The following is a 23,763-nucleotide window of genomic DNA, read 5'->3' on the forward strand; positions in this document are numbered from 1 at the left end:
ATCGAGTGCTCCCAATGAGTTTGCATAATTAAGAACCCTATGTCATATGTGAAGCAAACACATACATAGTTGTACACACACTTTAGTATGTAAGCCTTTGCACTAATGGATGCAATCGTGTTGGTGATATTTGGCTATGAAATTACATTACATGTAATTACCTAAGTGTGTAGGGATCCGCGAGATTCTTGTTTGAGATCACAGTCTCGTGAGACATATGCGAAATTGGAACTCCTTAGCGAGTTGCTTGTAGGCAATGGCCCTACTTAGCGAGATGAGCTCTCTCATGGTTGTAACACGTGGGTTATGAACCTTGGCACTACTTGTGAGTTACTCCTTATGTGGCAAAATGTTTCTAACTGTCTCATCATAGTGTGCAATGTTTTGTATTATTATGTAGCTGGTTCTTGCACTTATGGCACGCTGCACATACTTGCCCACTTGTACCTGTGCACAGTGCACGATGACACATCTATTTGCTTGTCACATTCTTTCGTATTGTTGCATAAATGTAAACACCCCAAATTTTCATCATCCATTCTCAAACAACCCTCCTCGGGCAGTACCAACCCTGTTAGGTCAGTGTAGGAGTCAAACCTCGAGTCAGTTTCAGAAAATCACCATTTTACCAACTTTCATTAGGAAAATTACCATTCTACCCCTAGGTCATCTCAGACCCCAGTCAGTCGGAGTCAACCAAGCTCATTGGTCAGTTCAGAACATTTAGAATATCAGTCATTTCAAGCTCACCCGAGCTCATAGTGAGAAAGCCATTTTCATTTCTGACCATTCATGCCAAAATGGGATCATTTCTTCAGAAATGAGCTCATTTCTCACTCAAATCTAAGCCAATTGCCTCCGAGTCAGTCATTCACAGTCAATCATATTCCCCAGAGTCTAACTTGAGCTCACCAAGAGTTCAAGCGCTCCAGTTTTAGTTCAAAATCATTTCCAAGCGTTCAGGAGCCCATTTTAGTCAATTTCAGCTCTTTCAGCTGAAATTAAGCTGAGTTCAGTCAATTGAACTAGAGTTCGAGATTCAATTTTAGTTCATGTCAGTATTAGTAACCTTTGTTTTAGCTCAAAGCCAGCTCAGATCCCTAATTCACTTCACTTCAGTGACCATTCCGCACGATTTCTTTAAAAATGGCAGCTTTTCCTCTAAAATTCAGTGGTCAGTTCATTTGAGTTCTAAAACTCTAGAATCCAGCTCAATCTAGCTCATCTCAGTTCAATCCAGCTCGAACCCCAATTTTCAGTGTCACTCCAACCTAGTAGAGTCCCGAAAACTATTTCTTGAGCTATTTTGCAAATTTTATTAATTTTAATGCTTTTTAAACTGGTACAACTGCCAATCAGGGTCTAATATCCAAAAATCTTCATTCAAGGTCTGTATTTCGCATGTCATTTCTCATCATTTCATATCATTTCTCAGCATTTCATAACATTTCATCACATTTCATTTCATTTTTGAAGTCCAGAACTCCAGTTTTATAAATTTCAATCCAGATAAAGTTTCAAAAGCTTTCAGAAATCAATTTCAAACCCCGGGTTTTTTAAAATTGACATTTTTACTCCCAGGATTCTAAATTTGGAAATATTTTCTCGAGAAAAACAATCTGGATTTCTTTCAAAATCAAAATTTCAAATTCTACACTAGATTTGCTTCGCAACGGGGTATTGAACTTCAAAATCCGAGCTCGTTTCAAAAACTGCCAAAAATAGCTCGTTTCGTCTAGAAATTTTCTGAAAAGACTATTTTACACCTCTAATCATCAAAATGAATTTCAAAAGTGGAATTTGGACCCGCTCTGAGATGACCCATCCATTAGCATTTTCTTGTTTTAATTTATAAGAAAAGAAAAAAAAATATCTTTTTCTTTATTTTTTGTTTGTTTTATTTTTTAAATTATTTTATTCTTCCTAAGGTGGGACCCACAAGGGGTCGACCACCCTAGCCCACTTCCTTTCCTCTTTTCCCTCCATTTTCTTTTTTTTATTTTTTTCTTTCTTTCCTTCTTTTTTTCTTTTCTTTCTTTCTTCTTCCTTTTTCTTTCTTTCTTTCTTTCTTTCCTCCTTTCTTTCCTCTCCCTCCACTCACGTATGGCAGTCCAGCCCCCCTTCTCTTTCCTCTTTCCCTCTCCTTTCTTCCCCTTTCTTTCCTTTTCTTTCTCCCTTCTCTCTTTCCTTCTTCTCTTCCCTTTCTTTCCTTCTTCCCTTCCTTATTCCTTTCCTTCCTCCCTTCTTTTCCCTCTTGCCCAGCCTTTGACGTAAAGGCCTTCTTCCTTTCTTTCTCTAATTAAAACTAAAACTTAGGGAAAGATACGATCTTTCCTAAGTTAAGAAAATGAAAAAAAAAAGCCATACGGCTGCCATCTTCTACACGCCTCCTTCTCTCTCTCTCTCTCCCTTGAACTCTCTCTTTCTCACCCCTTGGCAGCAACTTCCAGCCATTGAAACCCCATCCTTGCAGCCCTTACACAACCACCAGCTGGGCCTCCATCATAGCCTTCTTTGGTGGCTGCAAGAGCCCAGCCACCTGCAGCTTTTCTTCAGCCACCACAACGACCAGCAACCTCCAGCCAGTAGCAAGAGCCCAGCCACCTGCAGCTTTTCTTCAGCCACCACAGCAACCAACCTTCAAGCTCTCCACAGCAGCAGCCTTCTCCAGCCACCTGCGCCAACCACACCTTGACAGCAACACCCCTAACACCACCAACAACTCCAGCATCTCCAAGACCTTGAACCAACCTTCTCCTCTGTCATAAGCAAGTTCCAGCCGTGCTCCCATCTTCAAGCACCTCACCGCAGCTGCAACAAGGCAACCCCAACTCTCCCAGTCATTGGCTTCAACCTGGAAGCAGCTATAGCTACCCCTCCATTGGCACTTTTGTCTTCCTTCAAGCCAATCCAACTCCAGCTGCCACCTCCTCCAACCTTGATGTAGTACCAGTTTTGCTTCAGCCCACGCCCAAGTGCATCTCTTCTCTAAAAATTTGAGGGCTGTCGTCTTTAGCAGGCTCAATTTGAGATAAAAGCATTTGTTTGATCCTAGATACTATCTCATTAAATGCTTGTTGTATATGCTTTACATGTTAATGCTATGCGTGTGAGGCGATCCATCCGATTGATGGATCGGATCCCTCTCACCAAAAGCTAACATAAAATAAAATCATGCCCTTTATAATTTATTTTGTCATATCATTAATTTCATGAGATTTTTCATGTTAGATCTTGCATTTAGGATTATTTTAGCATCTCATGATTATATTATTTACATAGTATAGTTTTTATTCATGTTTGCTTATTGAGTTCATAGGCTTTAATATTATATGTTCAGTCCAGTCATTATCTTATGTGCGAAATTTTACTCATAATTATCAATATTTTTAGGGTGATTGAACTTGTTATCTTATTGCTTATCTGCCAAAAATTTGATTCATTCGGGTTTCGGAACCCACCTAAACCGATCAAACTCTAAATCGGGTTTTCTGTCTCTCCGAACTTTCAATTTCTGCTTTAGCAGATAAAAACCTCCAGCACCACCCTTGTGGAAGATTCAGATTATTCTCAAAAAATCATAGTGGATTCATAATTGAATCTACAAATGATCTGAACATTTTAAGGTTTTTCCAATTAGTTTTGATTTATGTACAAAATCGGATTTCCCAGACCCCTGGGAAAATCTTGATTTTTCTTCGTCAGGGTATAGACAGACTCTAATGCATCAAGTCCGTCCAATCCATAGTCTGTCTGCAAAAACTTTCAACACAAAAGTTGTTTCCAACATATTTTTCTGTAATTACACTGAATTTGGGAATTTTTGGAACTGTTTCAGTACTTTGTCCAAAATGTTATTTTCTGTCTAACAGATTCCAATATCCAGAAATTCCAGAGATTCGGGTCTCTGATAATAGTCTGCCATTTTACAAACCATAACCCAAATCCCAATAGTTTAAAAAGATCAAATTTTTCCATCTCCCAAATCCTAGAGTCGCCGGATTCCGATCCGACTTGCTGGAGTGATACAGCTCAGACCATAGGTCAAAACCAAAAAGTGTAAAAGGCAAAACTCCTTGCCTTACTGTCCTCTATCACCCCATAAAATTTGGGAAATTTTTATGGAAGTTTGATATCCAAAATCTCCTTTAGAATCAACATTTTAGACAAAAATCACAAAATTTAAGGTTTTTATTTGAATTTCTATATTTAAAAATACAAAAAAATAGATTTTCGAGATCCATTCTGTTTTTAGGGTTATTGTAAGTGTCCATACCAAATTTGGTTTAATTCCAAGTTTATTTGCTCCATCTGTTAGTTTATCTTTAAAATCAGGCGAAAATCAGGTTAAATTTGATATTTTATGATATTTTTGTCATTTTAGGGTTTTATTCATGTAAATTAGCATGTAGGATCATATTAGGGTTAATTTTAATCTCATTTTCATTTCATATTTTTCAATTTTGCAAAATTTATTTCAGAAAACCCTAGTTTCAAGGCCATAGTCTTGTTATCAGGGGTATTTTGGTCATTTTGACCTAAATTTCGAAATTTCAATCTTTAATTTCATAAATTTTCATGCATATCATCATATTTCAGTATATTGTATTTGATTTATTTCATTTGATTTTCAAAATTTATAAAATTTCTTTCAGAAAACCCTGATTTCAAGGTCATTAGGGGTATTTTGGTTATTTTGACCCCAATTTTGAATTTTCAAGTTTATTTTCAAAATTTATTCATTATTTATCATATTTATTTCAAAGGGGGTATGAATTTGGGTTTATATCTGAATAATATCTGATAATTTCCCATATTTTCGGATAAATTTAGAAAAACCTACATTTTTGTGCTAACCTTGTTTTCTAGTTTTGCAGGAACATTCAAGATTTAATTATTTTCTTTCTTTATTTTATTCAATTTAATGTAAAAATCAATGTAATATTTGGAATAAGAGTTACATTTCTGCTTAGAATAGGGTTGCATTGCATATAGTTTAATTTATGCAAATTTCAATATGTGATGTATGATTCATGCACATTTATTTCAAATTCACTATGATTTACACGAATGGCATGCGCACAACCTCTTATGGAGTTTGTAAACTCGGTGTAATTCGTATTTATGGCCATAGTCAGAATACGAAGAAAACCAAGATTTATGATCTTCATATTAGCCACATTCAGCCTACACACTTAGCTAACTTAAAAAATGCACGGCATTTTTCAAAACTTCAAAAGGATTTCTCAATTCCTCAATGAAATTCCATTTTAAAATTCATATTCATTCATTCATATTATTCAAATTGCATTGTTTTCAAATTCATTTTCCAATTTCAATTTAAAAAAAAATCATTTTTCTCAAGAATTTCTAAGTCTTTCTCAGGATCTGATTTTCTCAAAATTCTAAGTTTTCAAATGACATTTCAAATCATTTCCTAAGTTCAAACCAAGATTTTCCAATGTTTTAAAATTCTTAAATTTCAAATTCCCAAGTTTTCAAAAATCAATTTTCTTAGATTTCCCATTTTCCTGAGAATCCAGTTACCTAAGAATCTATTTTCCATCTCAAAAATCCTTTTCCAATGAATTTCTTAGATTTTCTCAGAATTCTCAAATCCATTTTCTCAGAAAAGAAATTCCAAATTTCAAAATCGATTTTCTAAAGTTTAAATTTTCTTGAGAAATCACTTTCCAATGCAAATTTCTGATTTCCAATGAAATTCAATTATTTTTCCAGGAATTCAATTTTCAAGTACTTTTCCAATCATTTTCCAAGCATATTTTCCAAAGCAAACATCATATTTTCTTAAACTTGCATTATTTTCTAAATTTCATAGCACAAGCTTGATTCTTTGTGCATTCTAGGAAAAATAAAGCATAATTTAGATATTTGAGTCAAGTTAAAGCACGTAATTGACCCTTGGTTCAATTACCCCTTGTAAAGGCGCCAGGAACGGTTGAACCTCGTACCGACAGACGGATCCAATTCCACGAAATTTTCCCGCAAATTTTCAAAATGGAGGCGAGTAATTTTCAAAAGCATTTTCAAAACTTTGGTCGAGTTTGACTCGCGAAATTCGTTTCTCTCTCGCAAGGGAGGGGAAAAATTTTGAGATGATAACAGGTTTGGTGACCGTGATGGGACCTATCTTCGCCTGATCAATTATGTGCTTTGACTTAGCTCAATTATCAAAATCATGCTCTATGAACTGTCAGCTTTTAATTTCTGATATCATGTGAACCTAGGAGCCTAGACTTGAACCCAGCTGACATGGATTGTATGTAGACTCAGCATGGTTTGGTAGGACCATATTGAGGAGAATTATTCATGCTCACTTAGACTTAGGTCTGAAATACAACACTCCTCAATCTAGGATTTGTATAAAAATAATGTTTGCCTCTTCAAAAAATTTCAAAATCTCTATCTCTTTAGGTTTTAGAGCCCTCTATTTGTATGCATGTGCTCATGTTTTCAAAAACCACCCCACCTATGTCTACCTGGTCTTCACGTTGTTGGGCTCTCTTCCAAAACCATAGTTCGGGACAGAGCCTCACAACTGGGCCACTTATTTGGGCTAATGCCCCCCTGCCACGTACCAAGGGCCATAGTCCAACGTATATCGGCAGGCGCTCAAGGATGTTGGGAAAACACAAGCCTAGACACAGAGATGAATTTTATGCCACTTACATTAAGCTTCGGCTCGAGTATATCGGCATAGCATGATTGGACACAGTTGATCTGAGCCTGGAAGTCAGGATTAGGGTCATAAAGCTCTTTCAAAATCAATGCATTTAGAGTCAGCTTCTTAGGGATTGTTGTATGTGCATAATTGTTTGTGATTGAATATATGATATTCATTTTTATCTTATTTTCTTATATTTCTCCCAATTTTTCCAAAATACCGATTTTTTTTTTCAAAATACCTCATTTTCCATCTTTTATGAAATATCTTCTTTTTCTCAAAAACCCTGGATGATTTTTCCAAATTATCCACCTCTTCTTCAAAACTCCAGGAGATTTTTTATTCTTTCGTTCCTCTAGACTTCGAATTTCCAGCTTTTTATCTTGCCTGCAATTTTCAAAATTCTTGTATTTTTCCAATGTCTAATTCCAATCTTCCTGTCTTTCAGTCCAATGGCATCCAGTCAGCTCGAATTCGTTTTTTCAGAGGGTCACATCTCCTACAAGGTGCGACAAAGTCTTCCCAGGCATCGAGTTCTCAGCACCGGACCCTTCTTCCCCCGGTGGTACTATGTTTGGTTCAAAAACTTCTCCCGTATGTTTCTGGACCACTTAAGCAATTGTGGGTTGGAACTGGCATCTGCAGTGAGAAAGTTGACAGTTAATGGCAATCTGATCCATGCACTGGCAGAGCGGTGGAATCCGCGCACTTGCACATTTTGGTTTCCATGGGGCGAGATGACACTGCTGATGGACAAATTTTCAGAGATTATGGGACTGCCTGAGCCAACCGGTCAGCCTGGAGATCCGTTAGAACAATGATTTCTGATCAATGTCAAGAGTCTGGACCCTAAAGATGTTGTGGCTCGCATGACAGGGCGCAAGGCTTGGCCACTGATTGAAGAAAATGGGAATGAGTACGTGAGCCTGAACGAGATCTACCAACAGTATGGAGAATTCGTAGAAGTCAGCACGCTATCCAGAACAGCTCGAGAAAGAATCCAGCATGCGATGGTTCTGTGTACTGTGGGACTTGCTTTCTTTCCAGACGGACAAAATTATGTGGATGTCAGAATAGTTCAGCTTCTGAGAAGATGGGGAAGTTGACAGACCAGCCGTCTCTCGATAGCCATGGCCGCACTTGCTTTTCTATACAGAGGATTGACTCGCTTCACGCTTGGAGAGTTCATCTTAGTTGAGGGATGTACTTATGCACTTGAGTCTTGGTTTCTTCAGCATGTGCCGACCAGTGCTAGTTCGTTCAGATATAACAGCAAGGAGCTCCTTCAAGTTGCGCGGTACTGATTCCTGATCGATTATCTGCAGGAAGAAGAAGTGGTATGGGACTACTTTGATCGAGAATTATCGCCTCCCAGATACACCTATGCATATGGCAAGAGATTCAAGTTGCTTGGTCCATTCTTCTGCGCTTATTATCATCCAGAGCAGTGTGTTTGACAGTTTTCTCAGAGACGGAAGCACGTAGAAACTCGGTTACTATTAGGGGTTATGCCAAAATTCGACCTTACATCAACGCAGTGGTCCGAAACATACCATTCTGCCAGATATGGCTGGGACTCTTTTGTTACTCTTTCACTTTTTCCTGGTCCTCGTGTCTCTGCTAGTTATAAAGAGTGGTGGCAAATTGTCTGTCCGCCCCCTCTTTCCCAAGTTTATTATTGATGCAATCAAATTTTTCCTTCAATAAAAAAATCCTTCAATTTTCATGGTTTGACGACCTCGCCTAGGTGACAAGGCATATTTGCAGTTGTTCATTCTCCTCACAAAGAATGGCAACACAATTGTCGTGACTCCAGCGGTGACCCAATCCCTAGTAATGGGATGTTCTTTCAATTATCTACCAAATTCTCATCAAATATTTTTCCTATATTCATTTCTATCATGAATCTTCATCATCGAAATTTAATCATCCATCTTATTTTGTAGAGAACATCAATATTCCCAAGTGGTTCAGATCAGATCAAGCAAGAAGACACTACTGTGTCAGTGCATCAGTGATTTTAGAAGCAGGCAAGAAGAAATGGATTCTCCAAGATCTGCCAGAAGATAGATTCTGAATGATAGAGATGACATTGATCCTGTTGCATATCAGATGTTTAAGAAAATGATAATTAGGATAATGTCTGAGCAAGCTGAAGACAGTCTCAGAAAGGCTCTCATCAAGGAGAAGGCATCTGTCTCCTTCTCTCAGAATATCACTAGCAAGAGTAACGAGCGATTTGGAGCGTGTCTGCCCGATATTTTATTCTCGCCGATGTTCTCTATCATCGTGGATTTAGTTCCAAGTATTCCAGATGTCTGGACGAAGAAGAAGCCAAAGAAATTATGCGAGAGGCACACTAAGGCATTTGTGGTAGTCACGTCAGCTACCAAACTCTTATCATGCAAATCATCTGGGCATGATATTATTGGAAGACTATGCAGCAAGATTGCTACCATTTTGTGAAGAAGTGTGCTCTATGCCAGATACATGCACCTTCCGTTCATGCGCCAACAACATATTTGCAATCTGTTATCTCTCCAAGGCTATTTTCTATGTGGGGCCTTTGATGTTGTGGACCCCATCACTCCTACTTCAAACGGCTATAAATATTTTCTTGCCGCAACAGAATATTTTACTAAATGGGTAGAGGCAGTCACTCTACGCACAATCGAAGGTCGACATGTGGTCTCATTCATCCACAAGAATATCCTATGTCGTTTTGGCATACCGCATGATATTGTGTTAGATAATTGCAGTCATTTCAAGAATGAGAGGATGAGGACTTTCTGTTCGAAGTTCAAAATCCATCATCATTTCTCCGCTTTTTATTATCCTTAAGGGAATGGTCAGACAAAGGCCACCAATAAGATTTTGATTCGAATCCTAGAGCGAACTTTGGAAACAGGCCGTGATTGGCATGATAAGATCCATGATGCATTATGGGCATACAGAACCACCATTCAAACTCCAACCAATGCTACTCAGTCAGAACTTGTCTAAGAAACTGAAGTAGTACTGCCTCTACATGTTCAGAAACTTACCTTAAAGTTCGCATTACTGCTGAAGTTTCCTCTTGATCAGTATCAGCAACATCGGTTATTACAGTTGGATTTGCTCGATGAAAGAAGACTCAGAGCGGCAGAGCATGCTCAGTCATATCGTCAGAGGATAGCCAGACAATATGCAAAATTTGTCATTGAAAGGAAATTCTTAGTCAATGATCTAGTGCTCAGATCCATGGCTTATCTCAAGCATCGCCCAGGTGGCAAATGGTCACCGAATTGGGAAGGGCCCTATGTTGTCGAGGAAGCATTACCCCGCAATTCATATCTACCCATCAATGCTCAACATTTGAAAATTTTTTATACTTAAATCCTTTATTCCATCCTTTGTAATTCCTCAATATATTTTCTTCAATAATGGTCAAATTCTTCTTTCCCAGTTACACTAGGGCATTATTTTAAAAAATTGTCTTCAAAACGTCCTGTATGCAGGCAGGATCAAACAAATCTCTCTATTTGCATGCATGTGCATCCATTTACATCATTTTGCATTCATTTGCATACATTTGCATTCATTTGCATTTGCATGCATTCATTCGCATTCATTTGCATCCATATGTATCAAATTAATTTCCCCTTCAGGTTAAGGGATAAACCTGAGCTACCCATTCAGGATAAGGGATAAATCCTGAGACCCCGACAGTTGTCTAAGTCATCGTGAAGATGAAGACTGAAAATCTCTCATCAGAATCAGTTGGGTAAAATTTTCTAAATTCAGTGTTCGTGCTGGTGAATTTTCAAAAAAATCCAATGTTTGTGCTGGTAAGATTTTCAAAATCCAGTGTTTGTGCTGGGAAAATTTTCTAAATCCAGTGTTCGTATTGGTGAATTTTCAAAAAAAATATCCAGTGTTCGTGCTGGTAAGATTTTCAAAATCCAGTGTTCGTGCTAGGAAAATTTTATAAATCCAGTATTTGTGCTGGTAATTCTTCCAAAAACAGTATTCATACTGATCCATTTTCAAAATCCAGTACTTATACTGGTTCATTTCCAAAATCCGATATTCACACTGGTACATCTTTCAAAATCCAATTTTTATTGGTCAAACTTTCTAAATCTGGTTTTACTGGTTAGTGTTTTCAAACCTAATCCATGTTGGTCCAGTCTTCTTGCGGGACTCGAGTTCCGACTCGAATTTTCTTTCCTCCGGGATTCGAGTTTCAACTCAAATTTCTTTCCCTTTTGAATTGGTCTAGAAAATTAGAGTTCTGACTCAAATTTTCTTCCAAATCCAATTCAAATGTCCTAGAATTGGTCTAGAAAATTAAAGTTCCGACTCGAATTTTCTTCCAAATCCAATTCAAATATCCTAGAATTGGTCTAAGAAGATTAGAGTTCCGACTCAAATTTTCTTCCAAATCCAATTCAAATATCCTAGAATTGGTCTAGAAAATTAGAGTTCCGACTCAAATTTTCTTCCAAATCCAATTCAAATGCTTGGAATCGGTCTAGAAAATTAGAGTTCCGACTCGAATTTTCTTCCAAATCCAATTCGCTTGGCTTTCCTTTAAAGGTTTGAACTCCTACTCAAACTTTTCTACAATTTAGTAATTGGTCTAGAAGATCCAAGTTCCGACTCGAATTTTCTTTCAAAACCCAATTCATTTAGTTTTTTCTTGAAGATTTGAATTCTGATTCGAATCTTCCCTCAAAACCCAGTTTAGCACCTAGTCCATTCAAAGCTCACAAGTTGAATCCTTCCTTCTTAAACTATGGTCCTTAGGTTAAATTCCTATGGAATTGATAGTTCGTAGGTCGAACCCCTGCTGAACCGATGTGATCCCTAGGTTAAGTTCCTATGGAATTGATATTTCTTAGGCTGAATCCCTATTGAACCCATGTCGTTCCCAGTGAACCAATGTTGTTCTCAATAGAACCAATGTTGTTCTTAGGCTGAATTCCTATTGAACCCATATTTTTTCCAGTAAACCAATTCTCAATTTCGGCTTCCAGGTCATCCAATTTTCAATTTTTCAAATTCTAATCCCAATTTTGACCTTCGGGTCAATCAAATTCCAATTTCGGCCCTCAGGCCATCCAATCACCAATGTCGGCCCTCAGACCATCCAATTACCGATTTGGCCCTCGAGCCACCCAATTTCCAAATTTCTAATTTCGACCTTTGGGTCAATCAATTTCAATTTCGACCTTCGGGTCAATCAATTTTCAAATTTCCAATTTCGACCTTTGGGTCAATCAATTCCAATTTCGACCTTCGGGTCAATCAATTTCCAAATTTCTAATTTCGACCCTTGGGTCAATCAATTCCAATTTCAACCTTCGAGTCAATCAATTTCCAATTTCCAATTTCCAATTTCCAATTTCCAATTTCCAATTTCCAATTTCCAATTTCCAATTTCCAATTTCCAAATTCCAAATTTCTAATTTCAAATATCAAATTTCAAAATTTCAAATTTCAAATTTCTAATTTCGACCTTTTGGTCACTCAATACAAATTTTAGTCATTTCCTCTTGCGAGAGACCCTTTTTATAGGGAGAGTTCAAGGGAGCTCGTTCTTTTCGCATGCTATCCTTTGTTCACCTAGCTCAGGGAGAGTTTGAAGGGACTCGTGTCTTTGTGAACCATTTGCAAAACAAATTTCCAATTTCATACAAGGAACCCTTAGTTCAAGGAGAGCTTCGACGGAAGTTCGCTTTCCTTGCGACCACAATTTCATACTAGGTCATTTCATCATGAAGGACCCTCTTTTCAAGGAGAGTGTGATGGACTCGTTCCTTCATGACCAATTCACCGACCTCACCATTACCGTCCCCCTTTCCATAAGAGAAGCCTAATGTTAGGAAGTTTTGACGAAAGCTTATTTTCTCTTCGAAAGTTCGTTTTGCAAACACCTCCTCTTCAGGGAAGAGAGGAGTAATTTCTATTTCCAATTTCTGAATCTTCTGCTTTGAGGAAAAGGAGAAGAAAATTTTTGTCATGGATGAGTTGCGTTGTGCTTCAGATGCTCGTTTTCACCAAGGATTTCAAGAACATTTTGCCAACTTGTCATTAAATATTTGTTGATTTCAAAATATTTATTGCATAAAATTATTACATCAGAATACCTTCAGTATTACTTTCGAAAGGACAAAGCTTTCGCGAAGAAGGATTCAAAATTCAAGATCTTTCAATTGGTCAACCAAAAGAACGAAGAATAAATCCCCGATATGGCCAGTAAAAGAAATTCAATGTTGTTGCAAAGCCATAAGTGATCAGTATTGATTGCAGTCAATGGCACATTTTTAAAGATCATTCTTGAAAGATAAAGCAATCAAAATATCCTGGGTGATACAGAAAAATTCATTCAATCCCTATATCTCCTCAATCACCTAAGCCACAATTAAATATCTGCAAAAGGGATCTCTCAATTATCGTCAAGATGAAGATGAATTATGCGAGTTAGACCCCCGGGGCCAAAGAAGATTTCGATCATCTCCAAGATGAAGGAGTTTGTGATGGATCCTTCCAGGGAAAGTTCAGAGCACCGTCAAGATGAAGGCGACTGCGATGAGCCTCCCGACAAACCCTAAAGGATATTTAATTTCTGCTATCATCAAGATATTTCCGACCAAAGAGCCAATAATCGTCAATATAATCCCTGAGAGAAAAGAAGGATTAGAACATCCCTGAGATGAAAGAGTTTGTGACGTACCCTTCCCAAAAAAGAGAGAGAGAGAAAAGTCAAGACATCTCCAAAATGAAGGATGATGTAATCCCCAAAAACCCAAGAGAGCTCCAATTCTGTCAAAAAAAAAAGTGGGCAGAAAGATCATCATGAGAAAAGAATCCCATGATATTAGACTGCCAAATTTGCCAAAGAATCTTCTTTAATTTTGTGAAATTCTTTTATCAATATCCTTTCACCAATTGCTTTCGCAATATCAAGAATACACTCTTTTCTGTTCATATCAAGGAAATTGATAGCTTCCTTGAAAGAAAGTCAATTGCAAGCAATTTGAATTCGAATCTTGATTCTATGGAGTTAAGCCCAGTCAGAGGTAATACTTCAGGTAGAAAAAAGGGAATATTTTTGCATCAATTATTTTGAATCAACAATAATTTTCAACATTTTGACAATATTTTTTAGCCATCCTGACGTAAAGCGAGAGCTTGAGGTTCATCTTTGGCGCATCCTGACATCAGTTGTTATGCCTTTTAAGGACTTGATAACGGGAGTTTTCAAGGTTCCTTCCCTTCTGTTGGTATAATCTGAGCTCATGGGCTCTCAGATTCGCACACTTCCCTGTGTCCCCACTATCCCACCATAGACAGTCCAATTTCGGCTTGAGGTTAAGCCACCAATCATTTTCTCGCAAAAGGTCATCAATTTCAAAAGTTATTTAGTCTTAGCAATGAGGCGCCCAAAATCAAACCCCTTTTCAAGCTTTAGGGACCCCAATTTCATCCTTTTGCAAAACCCCTATCGGATTCATTGTGCTGAAATCCGAAGGTTTCATCATGGTTTCTTCCTTCGAGGAATCCATTTCATTTTCCGCCCAATCAGGATAAGGGTACAAACCTGAGCCTCCTTTGATGAGGTATTTCATTTTCCGCCCAATCAGGATAAGGGTACAAACCTAAGCCTCCTCTGATGAGGTATTTCATTTTCATTCCCGGTCAGGTTAAGGGTTAAACCTGAGCCTTATTTTGATGAGGTATTTCATTTTCTGGTTAGGTTCAGGGTTAAACATGAGCTTCGTTTCTACATGAGTTATTTTTCGTCCCATCCAGGTTAAGAGCAAAACCTGAATCTCACTTCTTTTGAGGTAAAATTTTTCTTCTTTATTCTTCATTTCATATCTATCATTTTCATTAGGGCTAATTTCCTCATATCCAGTCAGATCCATCTAACTGGGGCATTTTTATAGCCCAAATTTGGTGTGTTTTTCTTTGCCACTAAGCTCGTCATCAAGCCGGCTTAGTAGCAAAGAGGGGCATCTGTAAACACCCCAAATTTTTATCATCCATTCTCAAACAACCCTCCTCGGGCAGTACCAACCCTGTTAGGTCTGTGTAGGAGTCAAACCTCGAGTCAGTTTCAGAAAATCACCATTTTACCAACTTTCATTAGGAAAATTACCATTTTACCCCTAGGTCATCCCAGACCCCAGTCAGTCGGAGTCAACCAAGCTCAATGGTCAGTTCAGAACATTTAGAATATCAGTCATTTCAAGCTCACCCGAGATCATAGTGAGAAAGCCATTTTCATTTCTGACCATTCCTGCCAAAATGGGATCATTTCTTCAGAAATGAGCTCATTTCTCACTCAAATCTAAGCCAATTGCCTCCGAGTCAGTCATTCACAGTCAATCATATTCCCCAGAGTCTAACTTGAGCTCACCAAGAGTTCAAACGCTCCAGTTTTAGTTCAAAATCATTTCCAAGCGTTCAGGAGCCCATTTTAGTCAATTTCAGCTCTTTCAGCTGAAATTAAGCTGAGTTCAGTCAATTGAACTAGAGTTCGAGCTTCAATTTTAGTTCATGTCAGTATTAGTAACCTTTGTTTTAGCTCAAAGCCAGCTCAGATCCCTAATTCACTTCACTTCAGTGACCATTCCGCACCATTTCTTTAAAAATGGCAGCTTTTCCTCTAAAATTCAGTCGGAAAGGTCAGTTGAGTAAGTGTCTGGTCAGTTCATTTGAGTTCTAAAACTCTAGAATCCAGCTCAATCTAGCTCATCTCAGTTCAATCCAGCTCGAACACCAATTTTCAGTGTCACTCCAACCCAGTAGAGTCCCGAAAACCATTTCTTGAGCTATTTTGCAAATTTTATTAATTTTAATGCTTTTTAAACTAGTACAACTGCCAATTAGGGTCTAATATCCAAAATTCTTCATTCAAGGTCTGCATTTCGCACGTCATTTCTCATCATTTCATATCATTTCTCAGCATTTCATAACATTTCATCACATTTGATTTCAATTTCGAAGTCCAGAACTCTAGTTTTATAAATTTCAATCCATATCAAGTTTCAAAAGCTTTCAGAAATCAATTTCAAACACCGGGTTTTTCAAAATTTACATTTTTACCCCCGAGATTCTAAATTTGGAAATATTTTTTCTAGAAAAACAATCTGGATTTCTTTCAAAATCAAATTTTCAAATTCTACACTAGATTTGCTTCACAACGGGGTATTGAACTTCAAAATCCGAGCTCGTTTCAAAAACTATCAAAAATAGCTCGTTTCGTCTAGAAATTTTCTAAAAAGACTATTTTACCCCTCTAATCGTCAAAATGAATTTAAAAAGTGGAATTTGGACCCGCTCTGAGATGGCCCATCCATTAGCATTTTCTTGTTTTAATTTATAAGAAAAGAAAAAAAATATCTTTTTCTTTATTTTTTGTTTGTTTTATTTTTTTCATTATTTTATTCTTCCTAAGGTGGGACCCACAAGGGGATCAAACACCCTAGCCCACTTCCTTTCTTCTTTTCCCTCCATTTTCTTTTTTTTATTTTTTTCTTTCTTTCCTTCTTTTTTTCTTTTCTTTCTTTCTTCTTCCTTTTTCTTTCTTTCTTTCTTTCTTTTCTCTCCCTCCACTCACGTATGGCAGTCCAGACCCCCTTCTCTTTCCTCTTCCCCTCTCCTTTCTTCCCCTTTCTTTCCTTTTCTTTCTCCCATCTCTCTTTCCTTCTTCTCTTCCCTTTCTTTCCTTCTTCCCTTCCTTATTCCTTTCCTTCCTCCCTTCTTTTCCCTCTTGCCCAGCCATTGACGTAAAGACCTTCTTCCTTTCTTTCTCTAATTAAAACTAAGATATGATCTTCCCTAAGTTAAGAAAATGAAAAAAAAAAGCCATACGGCTGCCATCTTCTACACGCCTCTCTCTCTCTCTCTCTCTCTCTCTCTCTCTCCCTTGAACTCTCTCTTTCTCACCCCTTGGCTGCAACTTCCAGCCATTGAAACCCCATCCTTGCAGCCCTTACACAGCCACCAGCTGGGCCTCCATCATAGCCTTCTTTGGTGGCAGCAAGAGCCCAGCCACCTGCAGCTTTTCTTCAGCCACCACAGCAACCAGCAACCTCCAGCTAGCAGCAAGAGTCCAGCCACCTGCAGCTTTTCTTCAGCCACCACAGCAACCAACCTTCAAGCTCTCCAAAGCAGCAGCCTTCTCCAGCCACCTACGCCAACCACACCTTGACAGCAACACCCCTAACACCACCAGCAACTCCAGCATCTCCAAGACCTTGAACCAGCCTTCTCCTCCGTCATAAGCAAGCTCCAGCCTTGCTCCCATCTTCAAGCACCTCACCGCAGCTGCAACAAGGCAACCCCAACTCTCCCAGTCATTGGCTTCAACCTAGAAGCAGCTCTAGCTACCCCTCCATTGGCACTTTTGTCTTCCTTCAAGCCAATCCAACTCCAGCTGCCACCTCCTCCAACCTTGACGTAGTACCAGTTTTGCTTCAGCCCACGCCCAGGTGCATCTCTTCTCTAAAAATTTGAGGGCTGCCGTCTTTAGCAGGGTCAATTTGAGATAAAAGCATTTGTTTGACCCTAGATACTATCTCATTAAATGCTTGTTGTATATGCTTTACATGTTAATGCTATGCGTGTGAGGCGATCCATCCGATTGATGGATCGGATCCCTCTCACCAAAAGCTAACATAAAATAAAATCATGCCCTTTATAATTTATTTTGTCATGTCATCAATTTCATGAGATTTTTCATGTTAGATCTTGCATTTAGGATTATTTTAGCATCTCATGATTATATGATTTACATAGTATAGTTTTTATTCATGTTTGCTTATTGAGTTCATAGGCTTTAATATTATATGTTCAGTCCGGTCATTATCTTATGTGCAAAATTTTACTCATAATTATCGAGATTTTTAGGGTGATTGAACTCGTTTTCTTATTGCTTATCTGCCAAAAATTTGATTCATTCGGGTTTCGGAACCCACCTAAACCGATCAAACCCTAAATTGGGTTTTCTGTCTCTTCGAACTTTCAATTTCTGCTTTAGCAGATAAAAACCTCCAGCACCACCCTCGTGGAAGATTCGGATTATTCTCAAAAAATCACAGTGGATTTATAATTGAATCTGCTAATGATCTAAAAATTTTGAGGTTTTTCCAATTAGTTTTGATTTATGTACAAAATTGGATTTCCCAGACCCCTGGAAAATCTCAATTTTTCTTCGTCAGCGTATAGACAGACCCTAATGCATCAAGTCTGTCCAATCCATAGCCCGTCTACAAAAACTTTCAACACAAAAGTTTTTCCAACATATGTTTCTGTAATTGCCTAGAATTTGGGGATTTTTGAAACTGTTTCAGTATTTTTCCCAAAATTTTATTTTTTGTCTGACAGATTCCAATATCCAGAAATTCCAGAGATTCAGGTCTCTGATAATAGTCTGCCCTTTTCCAAACCATAACTTGAATCCCAATAGTTAAAAAAGATCAAATTTTACCCTGTGTGTCAGGGATATGTTTCCACAATTTCAGCGTTTTTCCCATTTGTTTACTATTTTTACCACATTTTCTACCAAAATTTATTTGTTTCTCCCAAATCCTAGAGTCGCCAGATTCCGATCCAACTTGCCGGAGTGGTACAACTCCGACCATAGGTCAAAACCAGAAAGTGTAAAAGGAAAAACTCCTTGACTTACTGTCCTCTGTCACCCCATAAAATTTGGGAAATTTGATATCCAAAATCTCCTTTAGAATCAACATTTTAGGCAAAAATCACAAAATTTAAGGTTTTTATTTGAATTTCTATATTTAAAAATACAAAAAAAAATAGATTTTCGAGCCCCATTCTGTTTTTAGGGTTATTGTAGGTGTCCATGCCAAATTTGGCTTAATTCCAAGTTTATTTGCTCCATGTGTTAGTTTATCTTTAAATTCAGAAGCGAAAATCAGGCGAAAATCAGGTTAAATTTGATATTTTATGATATGTTCATCATTTTAGGGTTTTATTAATATAAATTAGCATGTAGGATCATATTAGGGTTAATTTTAATCTCATTTGCATTTCATATTTTTCAATTTTGCAAAATTTATTTTAGAAAACCCTGGTTTAAAGGCCATAGTCTTGTTATCAGGGGTATTTTGATCATTTTGACCTAAATTTTGAAATTTCAATCTTTAATTTCATAAATTTTCATGCATATCATCATATTTGATCTTATTATTTTTTATTTATTTCATTTGATTTTCAAAATTCCAAAATTTACAAAATTTCTTTCAGAAAACCCTGATTTCAAGGTCATCAGGGGTATTTTTGTCATTTTGACCCCAATTTCGAATTTTCAAGTTTTTTTTCGAAATTTATTCATTATTTATCATATTCATATCAAAGGAGGTATGAATTTGGGTTTATATATGAATAATATTCGATAATTTCCCATATTTTCGGATAAATTTAGAAAAACCTACATTTTTGTGCTAACCTTGTTTTCTAGTTTTGCAGGAACATTCAAGATTTAATTATTTTCTTTCTTTATTTTATTCAATTTAATGTAAAAATCAATGTAATATTTGGAATAAGAGTTACATTTCTGCTTAGAATAGGGTTACATTGCATATAGTTTAATTTATGCAAATTTCAATATGTGATGTATGATTCATGCACATTTATTTCAAATTCACTATGATTTACACGAATGGCATGCGCACAACCTCTTATGGAGTTTGTAAACTCGGTGGAATTCGTATTTATGGCCATAGTCAGAATACGAAGAAAACCAAGATTTATGATCTTCATATTAGCCACATTCAGCGTACACACTTAGGCTAACTTCAAAAATGCACTGCATTTTTCAAAACTTCAAAAGGATTTCTCAATTCCTCAATGAAATTCCCTTTTCAAATTCATATTCATTCATTCATATTATTCAAATTACATTGTTTTCAAATTCATTTTCCAATTTCAATTTAAAAAAAATCATTTTTCTCAAGAATTTCTAAGTCTTTCTCAGGATCTGATTTTCTCAAAATTCTAAGTTTTTAAATGACATTTCAAAGCATTTCCTAAGTTCAAACCAAGATTTTCCAATGTTTTAAAATTCTCAAATTTCAAAATCCCAAGTTTTCAAAAATCGATTTTCTCAGATTTCCCATTTTCCTGAGAATCCAGTTACCTAAGAATCTATTTTTCATCTCAAAAATCCTTTTCCAATGAATTTCTTAGATTTTCTCAGAATTCTCAAATCCATTTTCTCAGAAAAGAAATTCCAAATTTCAAAATCGATTTTCTAAAGTTTAAATTTTCCTGAGAAATCACTTTCCAATGCAAATTTCTGATTTCCAATGAAATTCAATTATTTTCCAAGGAATTCAATTTTCAAGTACTTTTCCAATCATTTTCCAAGCATATTTTCCAAAGCAAACATCATATTTTCTTTAACTTGCATTATTTTCTAAATTTCATAGCACAAGCCTGATTCTTTGTGCATTCTAGGAAAAAAAGAGCATAATTTAGATATTTGAGTCAAGTTAAAGCACGTAATTGATCCTTGGTTCAATTACCCCTGGTAAAGGCGCCAGGAACGGTTGAACCTCGCACCGACAGGCAGATCCCATTCCACGAAATTTTCTCGCAAATTTGCAAAACGGAGGTGAGTAATTTTCAAAACCATTTTCAAAACTTTGGTCAAGTTTGACTCGCGAAATTCGTTTCTCTCTCGCAAGGGAGGGGCAAAATTTTGTGATGATAACAATAAATTGCTTATGTTCTGTGATGCATACCTTGATACAATGTTGATACACTGTTAAATTATGTTCCTTGATGCATGCCATGTCATTGCTAGTAATTGTCGATATTGCTCCATGTGTAGTTATCACTGCTTTATACTTGCTCATGCTATCATTGCTCAATTATTGTAAATAATCATGCTATGTCTGGTATAAATAGCTTGCTTTCGATTTCCACTCTTGGTATATCATGTTTGGTTTGTCTCACCAGCTCGAAAGAGTACTAACCCTGTTTTATGGGGATACAGGTGTTTTACTTAGGCGTGTGATGGAGCTCGATGTGCTGCAGCAGACTCTAAACCCACACTTCTGAACCTCACTTGTTGGATTCCTGGCAGTTGTCGTTTTTGTAAAGAGAGATTTGGGTTGTACTATTGAAAGATGTATTTAATAAAAGTTGTTTCAATTAAATGTTTTTTCACTCCTGTAGTGGTCGCCCAGGGTTTTTCGCTTATTTTCCTTTTTGGCTTCTTCCGCACTTGCGTATCTGATTTTAAAAAAAGAAGTTTACCCTAAATCCAAAGAATTTTCAAGTTGGGAAATTCTGGGGCGCCACAGTAATGGTATCAGAGTTGTGTTTTAAAAGAGATAAAGAAGTGTGGTTCAAGTCTCTGCACGCATCAGCCATTGCACTATAAGTATTTTTAGTTCAGTTTTCGATTGTTTAATGACTTGTTCTGCTTGATTTGATGATCTTGTGTGTTTTCCGGGTGTCGTCTGATGTGAGACCCCATTTCGTGTTTAAGCCTCGCATATCGAGCTTAAGACATCGATTGTCGGAACCTAAAGGTTCATTCACGCTTGTGGATCCAGTTTCCCAAGCTGTTTAGAGTCGGCTCCTGTGAGATTGGAGATTTCTGACTGAGACTTAGGGGACTACTTGCGTAGTTCACCCTTCTTGTTCCACGTTGAGTGGTGGAGACGATTGATATATCATAGCGATTATCGAGCTTTTAGCCTTATCATGTTATAGACGAGATGGCTTCGATGATAATCATCGTGTGAGGCTCTGAGCAGATGTTTTTTCTCTTTTCCAACCTAGTTGGAATTGTTCGTAACCCTATCATTGAGGAAGGGTATCTCGTTTGATGCAATCCTTTTTTGTCAAAAGGCAAGCCTTGTCTGTGCCAGTGAGCCTCTGCGTATCTTGTTGGCAGATACTGGTGATTTCCCCAGTCGTTCTTGACAATGAGAACGTATCTGTTATTTCGCGCTTAGCATATTGCTCTTTGGTTGCCTATGGTGGCATTTGACTCTTGAGAGGGTCGTGTTCTGGGGATGGTTAACACCGATTATCTGGGTGTTGTTGCTCGTGAGAGAGCGTTGCAGGAATTTTTGTTTCCCCCACCACAGTCTGGAGAATTGTGGTGCGTTGGCTTAGGAGACGATTCCTGGTAGCGCCAACTATGCCGCTGGGCAGCGATGCCGTTAGCATGACGATTCATTAACGATGCCATTAGGATAACGAGTTCTTAATGAGGTTGCTGGGATGACGATCTTCAGCAAGGCCCTCAACGTGGTAGTTCTCTGACGATGCCGTTAGCATGACGAATCTCTAACGATGCCATTAGGATGGCGAGCTTCCTAATGAAGTTGCTGATGACGATTCTTCAGCAAGGCCGCCAGTGTGGTAATTCTCTGACGATGCTGTTAGCGTGACGATTCTCTAACGATGCCATTAGGATGACGAGCTTCCTAATAAAGTTGTTGATGGCAATTCACCAGCAAGGCCGTCAGCATGATAATTCTCTGATGATGCCGTTAGCATGACAATTTGCTAACGATGCCATTAGGATAACGAGTTCCTAATGAGGTTGTTGGGATAACGATTCTCCAGCAAGGCCGTCGGCATGGTAATTCTCTGACGATGCCGCTAGGATGGCAATTCCCTAGCAAGGTTACGATAGATGATATTTTGTGACGATGCTAGATGAGTAACGATGACCCGCGTGTTTTGTCGTGTCATGTGATGATGACTCTCCTTGTTTCGTTAAAATGGTGTTTTTCTAGCGATAGCGACCTTGTTTAGTGTTGCTTGCGTCGTTCGTAGAACACGCTTTTGTCGTGTTGTTGCTGCACGATGAAGCTATGATGTGGTGGCTTTTGTCTGAATTATGTGTGCTTTATGCTCATGATTGTTGCATGATTGTTGTGATATCGTTTTCGCGAACATGGTTGTCAGACCCAGCAACTGATTTTTGTGTCTTTTGTCATGATAGATGACTTGGAAGACTAGATGCAACGACATTGTGGGCACTATGAACAACCTTGGAGAGGTTGTGCAACAACAGATGGTTGCGATACAGCGGATAGGTGAGAATCTTCAGCACGTAGCCCAAGTTGTACAGAACAGTAGTGCAGTTACGTATAAGTGATTCATAGAGTTAGATCCTTCTGCTTTTATGGGTAAGACAGACCCTGAAGGTGCTGAGTCATGGTTACGTGAGATAGAGCGTATTTTCTGTGTTTTGGATGTCCCAGAGGAGAAGAAAGTGGATTTTGGTACTTATCGCTTGAAAGACCACGCAGAGAAGTGGTGGGACACTGTCTCTTTGGTTAGATTCAAGGACGCGACTGTTACGTGGGACAAATTCGTTGAAGTTTTTAACTCTGCTTATTTTCCGAAGAACGAACGCAGTAAGAAGATGCAAGAATTTCTAGACTTGCAGCAAGGAACGATGACTTTGTCTGACTATATTACGAGATTTCGTTGTTTGGAACGATATTGTCTGAACGTTTATGTTGCAGAGCATGAACGAGCAATAAAGTTCGCTCGTGGTTTGAGGCTTACTTTGAGAACTAAGGTGTTCACTAGCAGGCCTAAGTCGCTCGAAGAAGCTATCGAGGTAGCTACTCTATTGGAGGAAGACCAAGCCGAGCCGTAGGCTCAAGTTTTTGTGATTGTGAGCGGGAAGAAACTGTGATCATCGCAAAAATTTTCTTCTCGTATCTTTCTCTCTCTTCCTTCTCTTTTTTCTTTCTGACCTCTATTTCTCCTTTTTGAGGGGAGAAATGAAAAGACAAAAAAGAAGAGAGAGGAGAAAAAGAAAAGAAGAGAGAAGAGGAACTCTTTTGCGGGGTCTCACTTGACCTTGATTTGAAAATATTTAGGAACATTATCGCCTCCATTTTGAAATATTGCGGAAAAAATGGGGAGACGGGGCTCGCTCGTCGGTACGAGGTTCGACCATTCCTGGCGCCTTTACCAAGGGGTAATCGAACCAAGGATCGAATTAATGCCTTTTTACTTTGCCTAAACATTATCTAAGAATTTATCCTAAGTCTAAATGCACAAAGAATCATGTTTATGCA

At 37.9% G+C, this 23,763-nt stretch overlaps 1 protein-coding gene across 1 annotated transcript; it reads left to right on the forward strand.

Annotated features, from left to right (window-relative positions):
* The first annotated feature begins 22,023 nt into the window (after positions 1 to 22,023).
* Positions 22,024 to 23,336, forward strand: LOC149816780 (uncharacterized). Its single transcript, XM_089986962.1, has 4 exons — positions 22,024 to 22,100; positions 22,289 to 22,304; positions 22,671 to 22,764; positions 22,867 to 23,336. Exons 1-4 carry the CDS (start codon positions 22,024 to 22,026, stop codon positions 23,334 to 23,336), a joined length of 657 nt encoding a protein of 218 aa, XP_089843088.1.
* Positions 23,337 to 23,763: the final 427 nt, after the last annotated feature.

Source organism: Nuphar pumila, chromosome 14, assembly GCF_984573655.1.
Source record: "Nuphar pumila chromosome 14, dmNupPumi1.hap1.1, whole genome shotgun sequence".
Taxonomy (NCBI): Eukaryota; Viridiplantae; Streptophyta; class Magnoliopsida; order Nymphaeales; family Nymphaeaceae; genus Nuphar; species Nuphar pumila.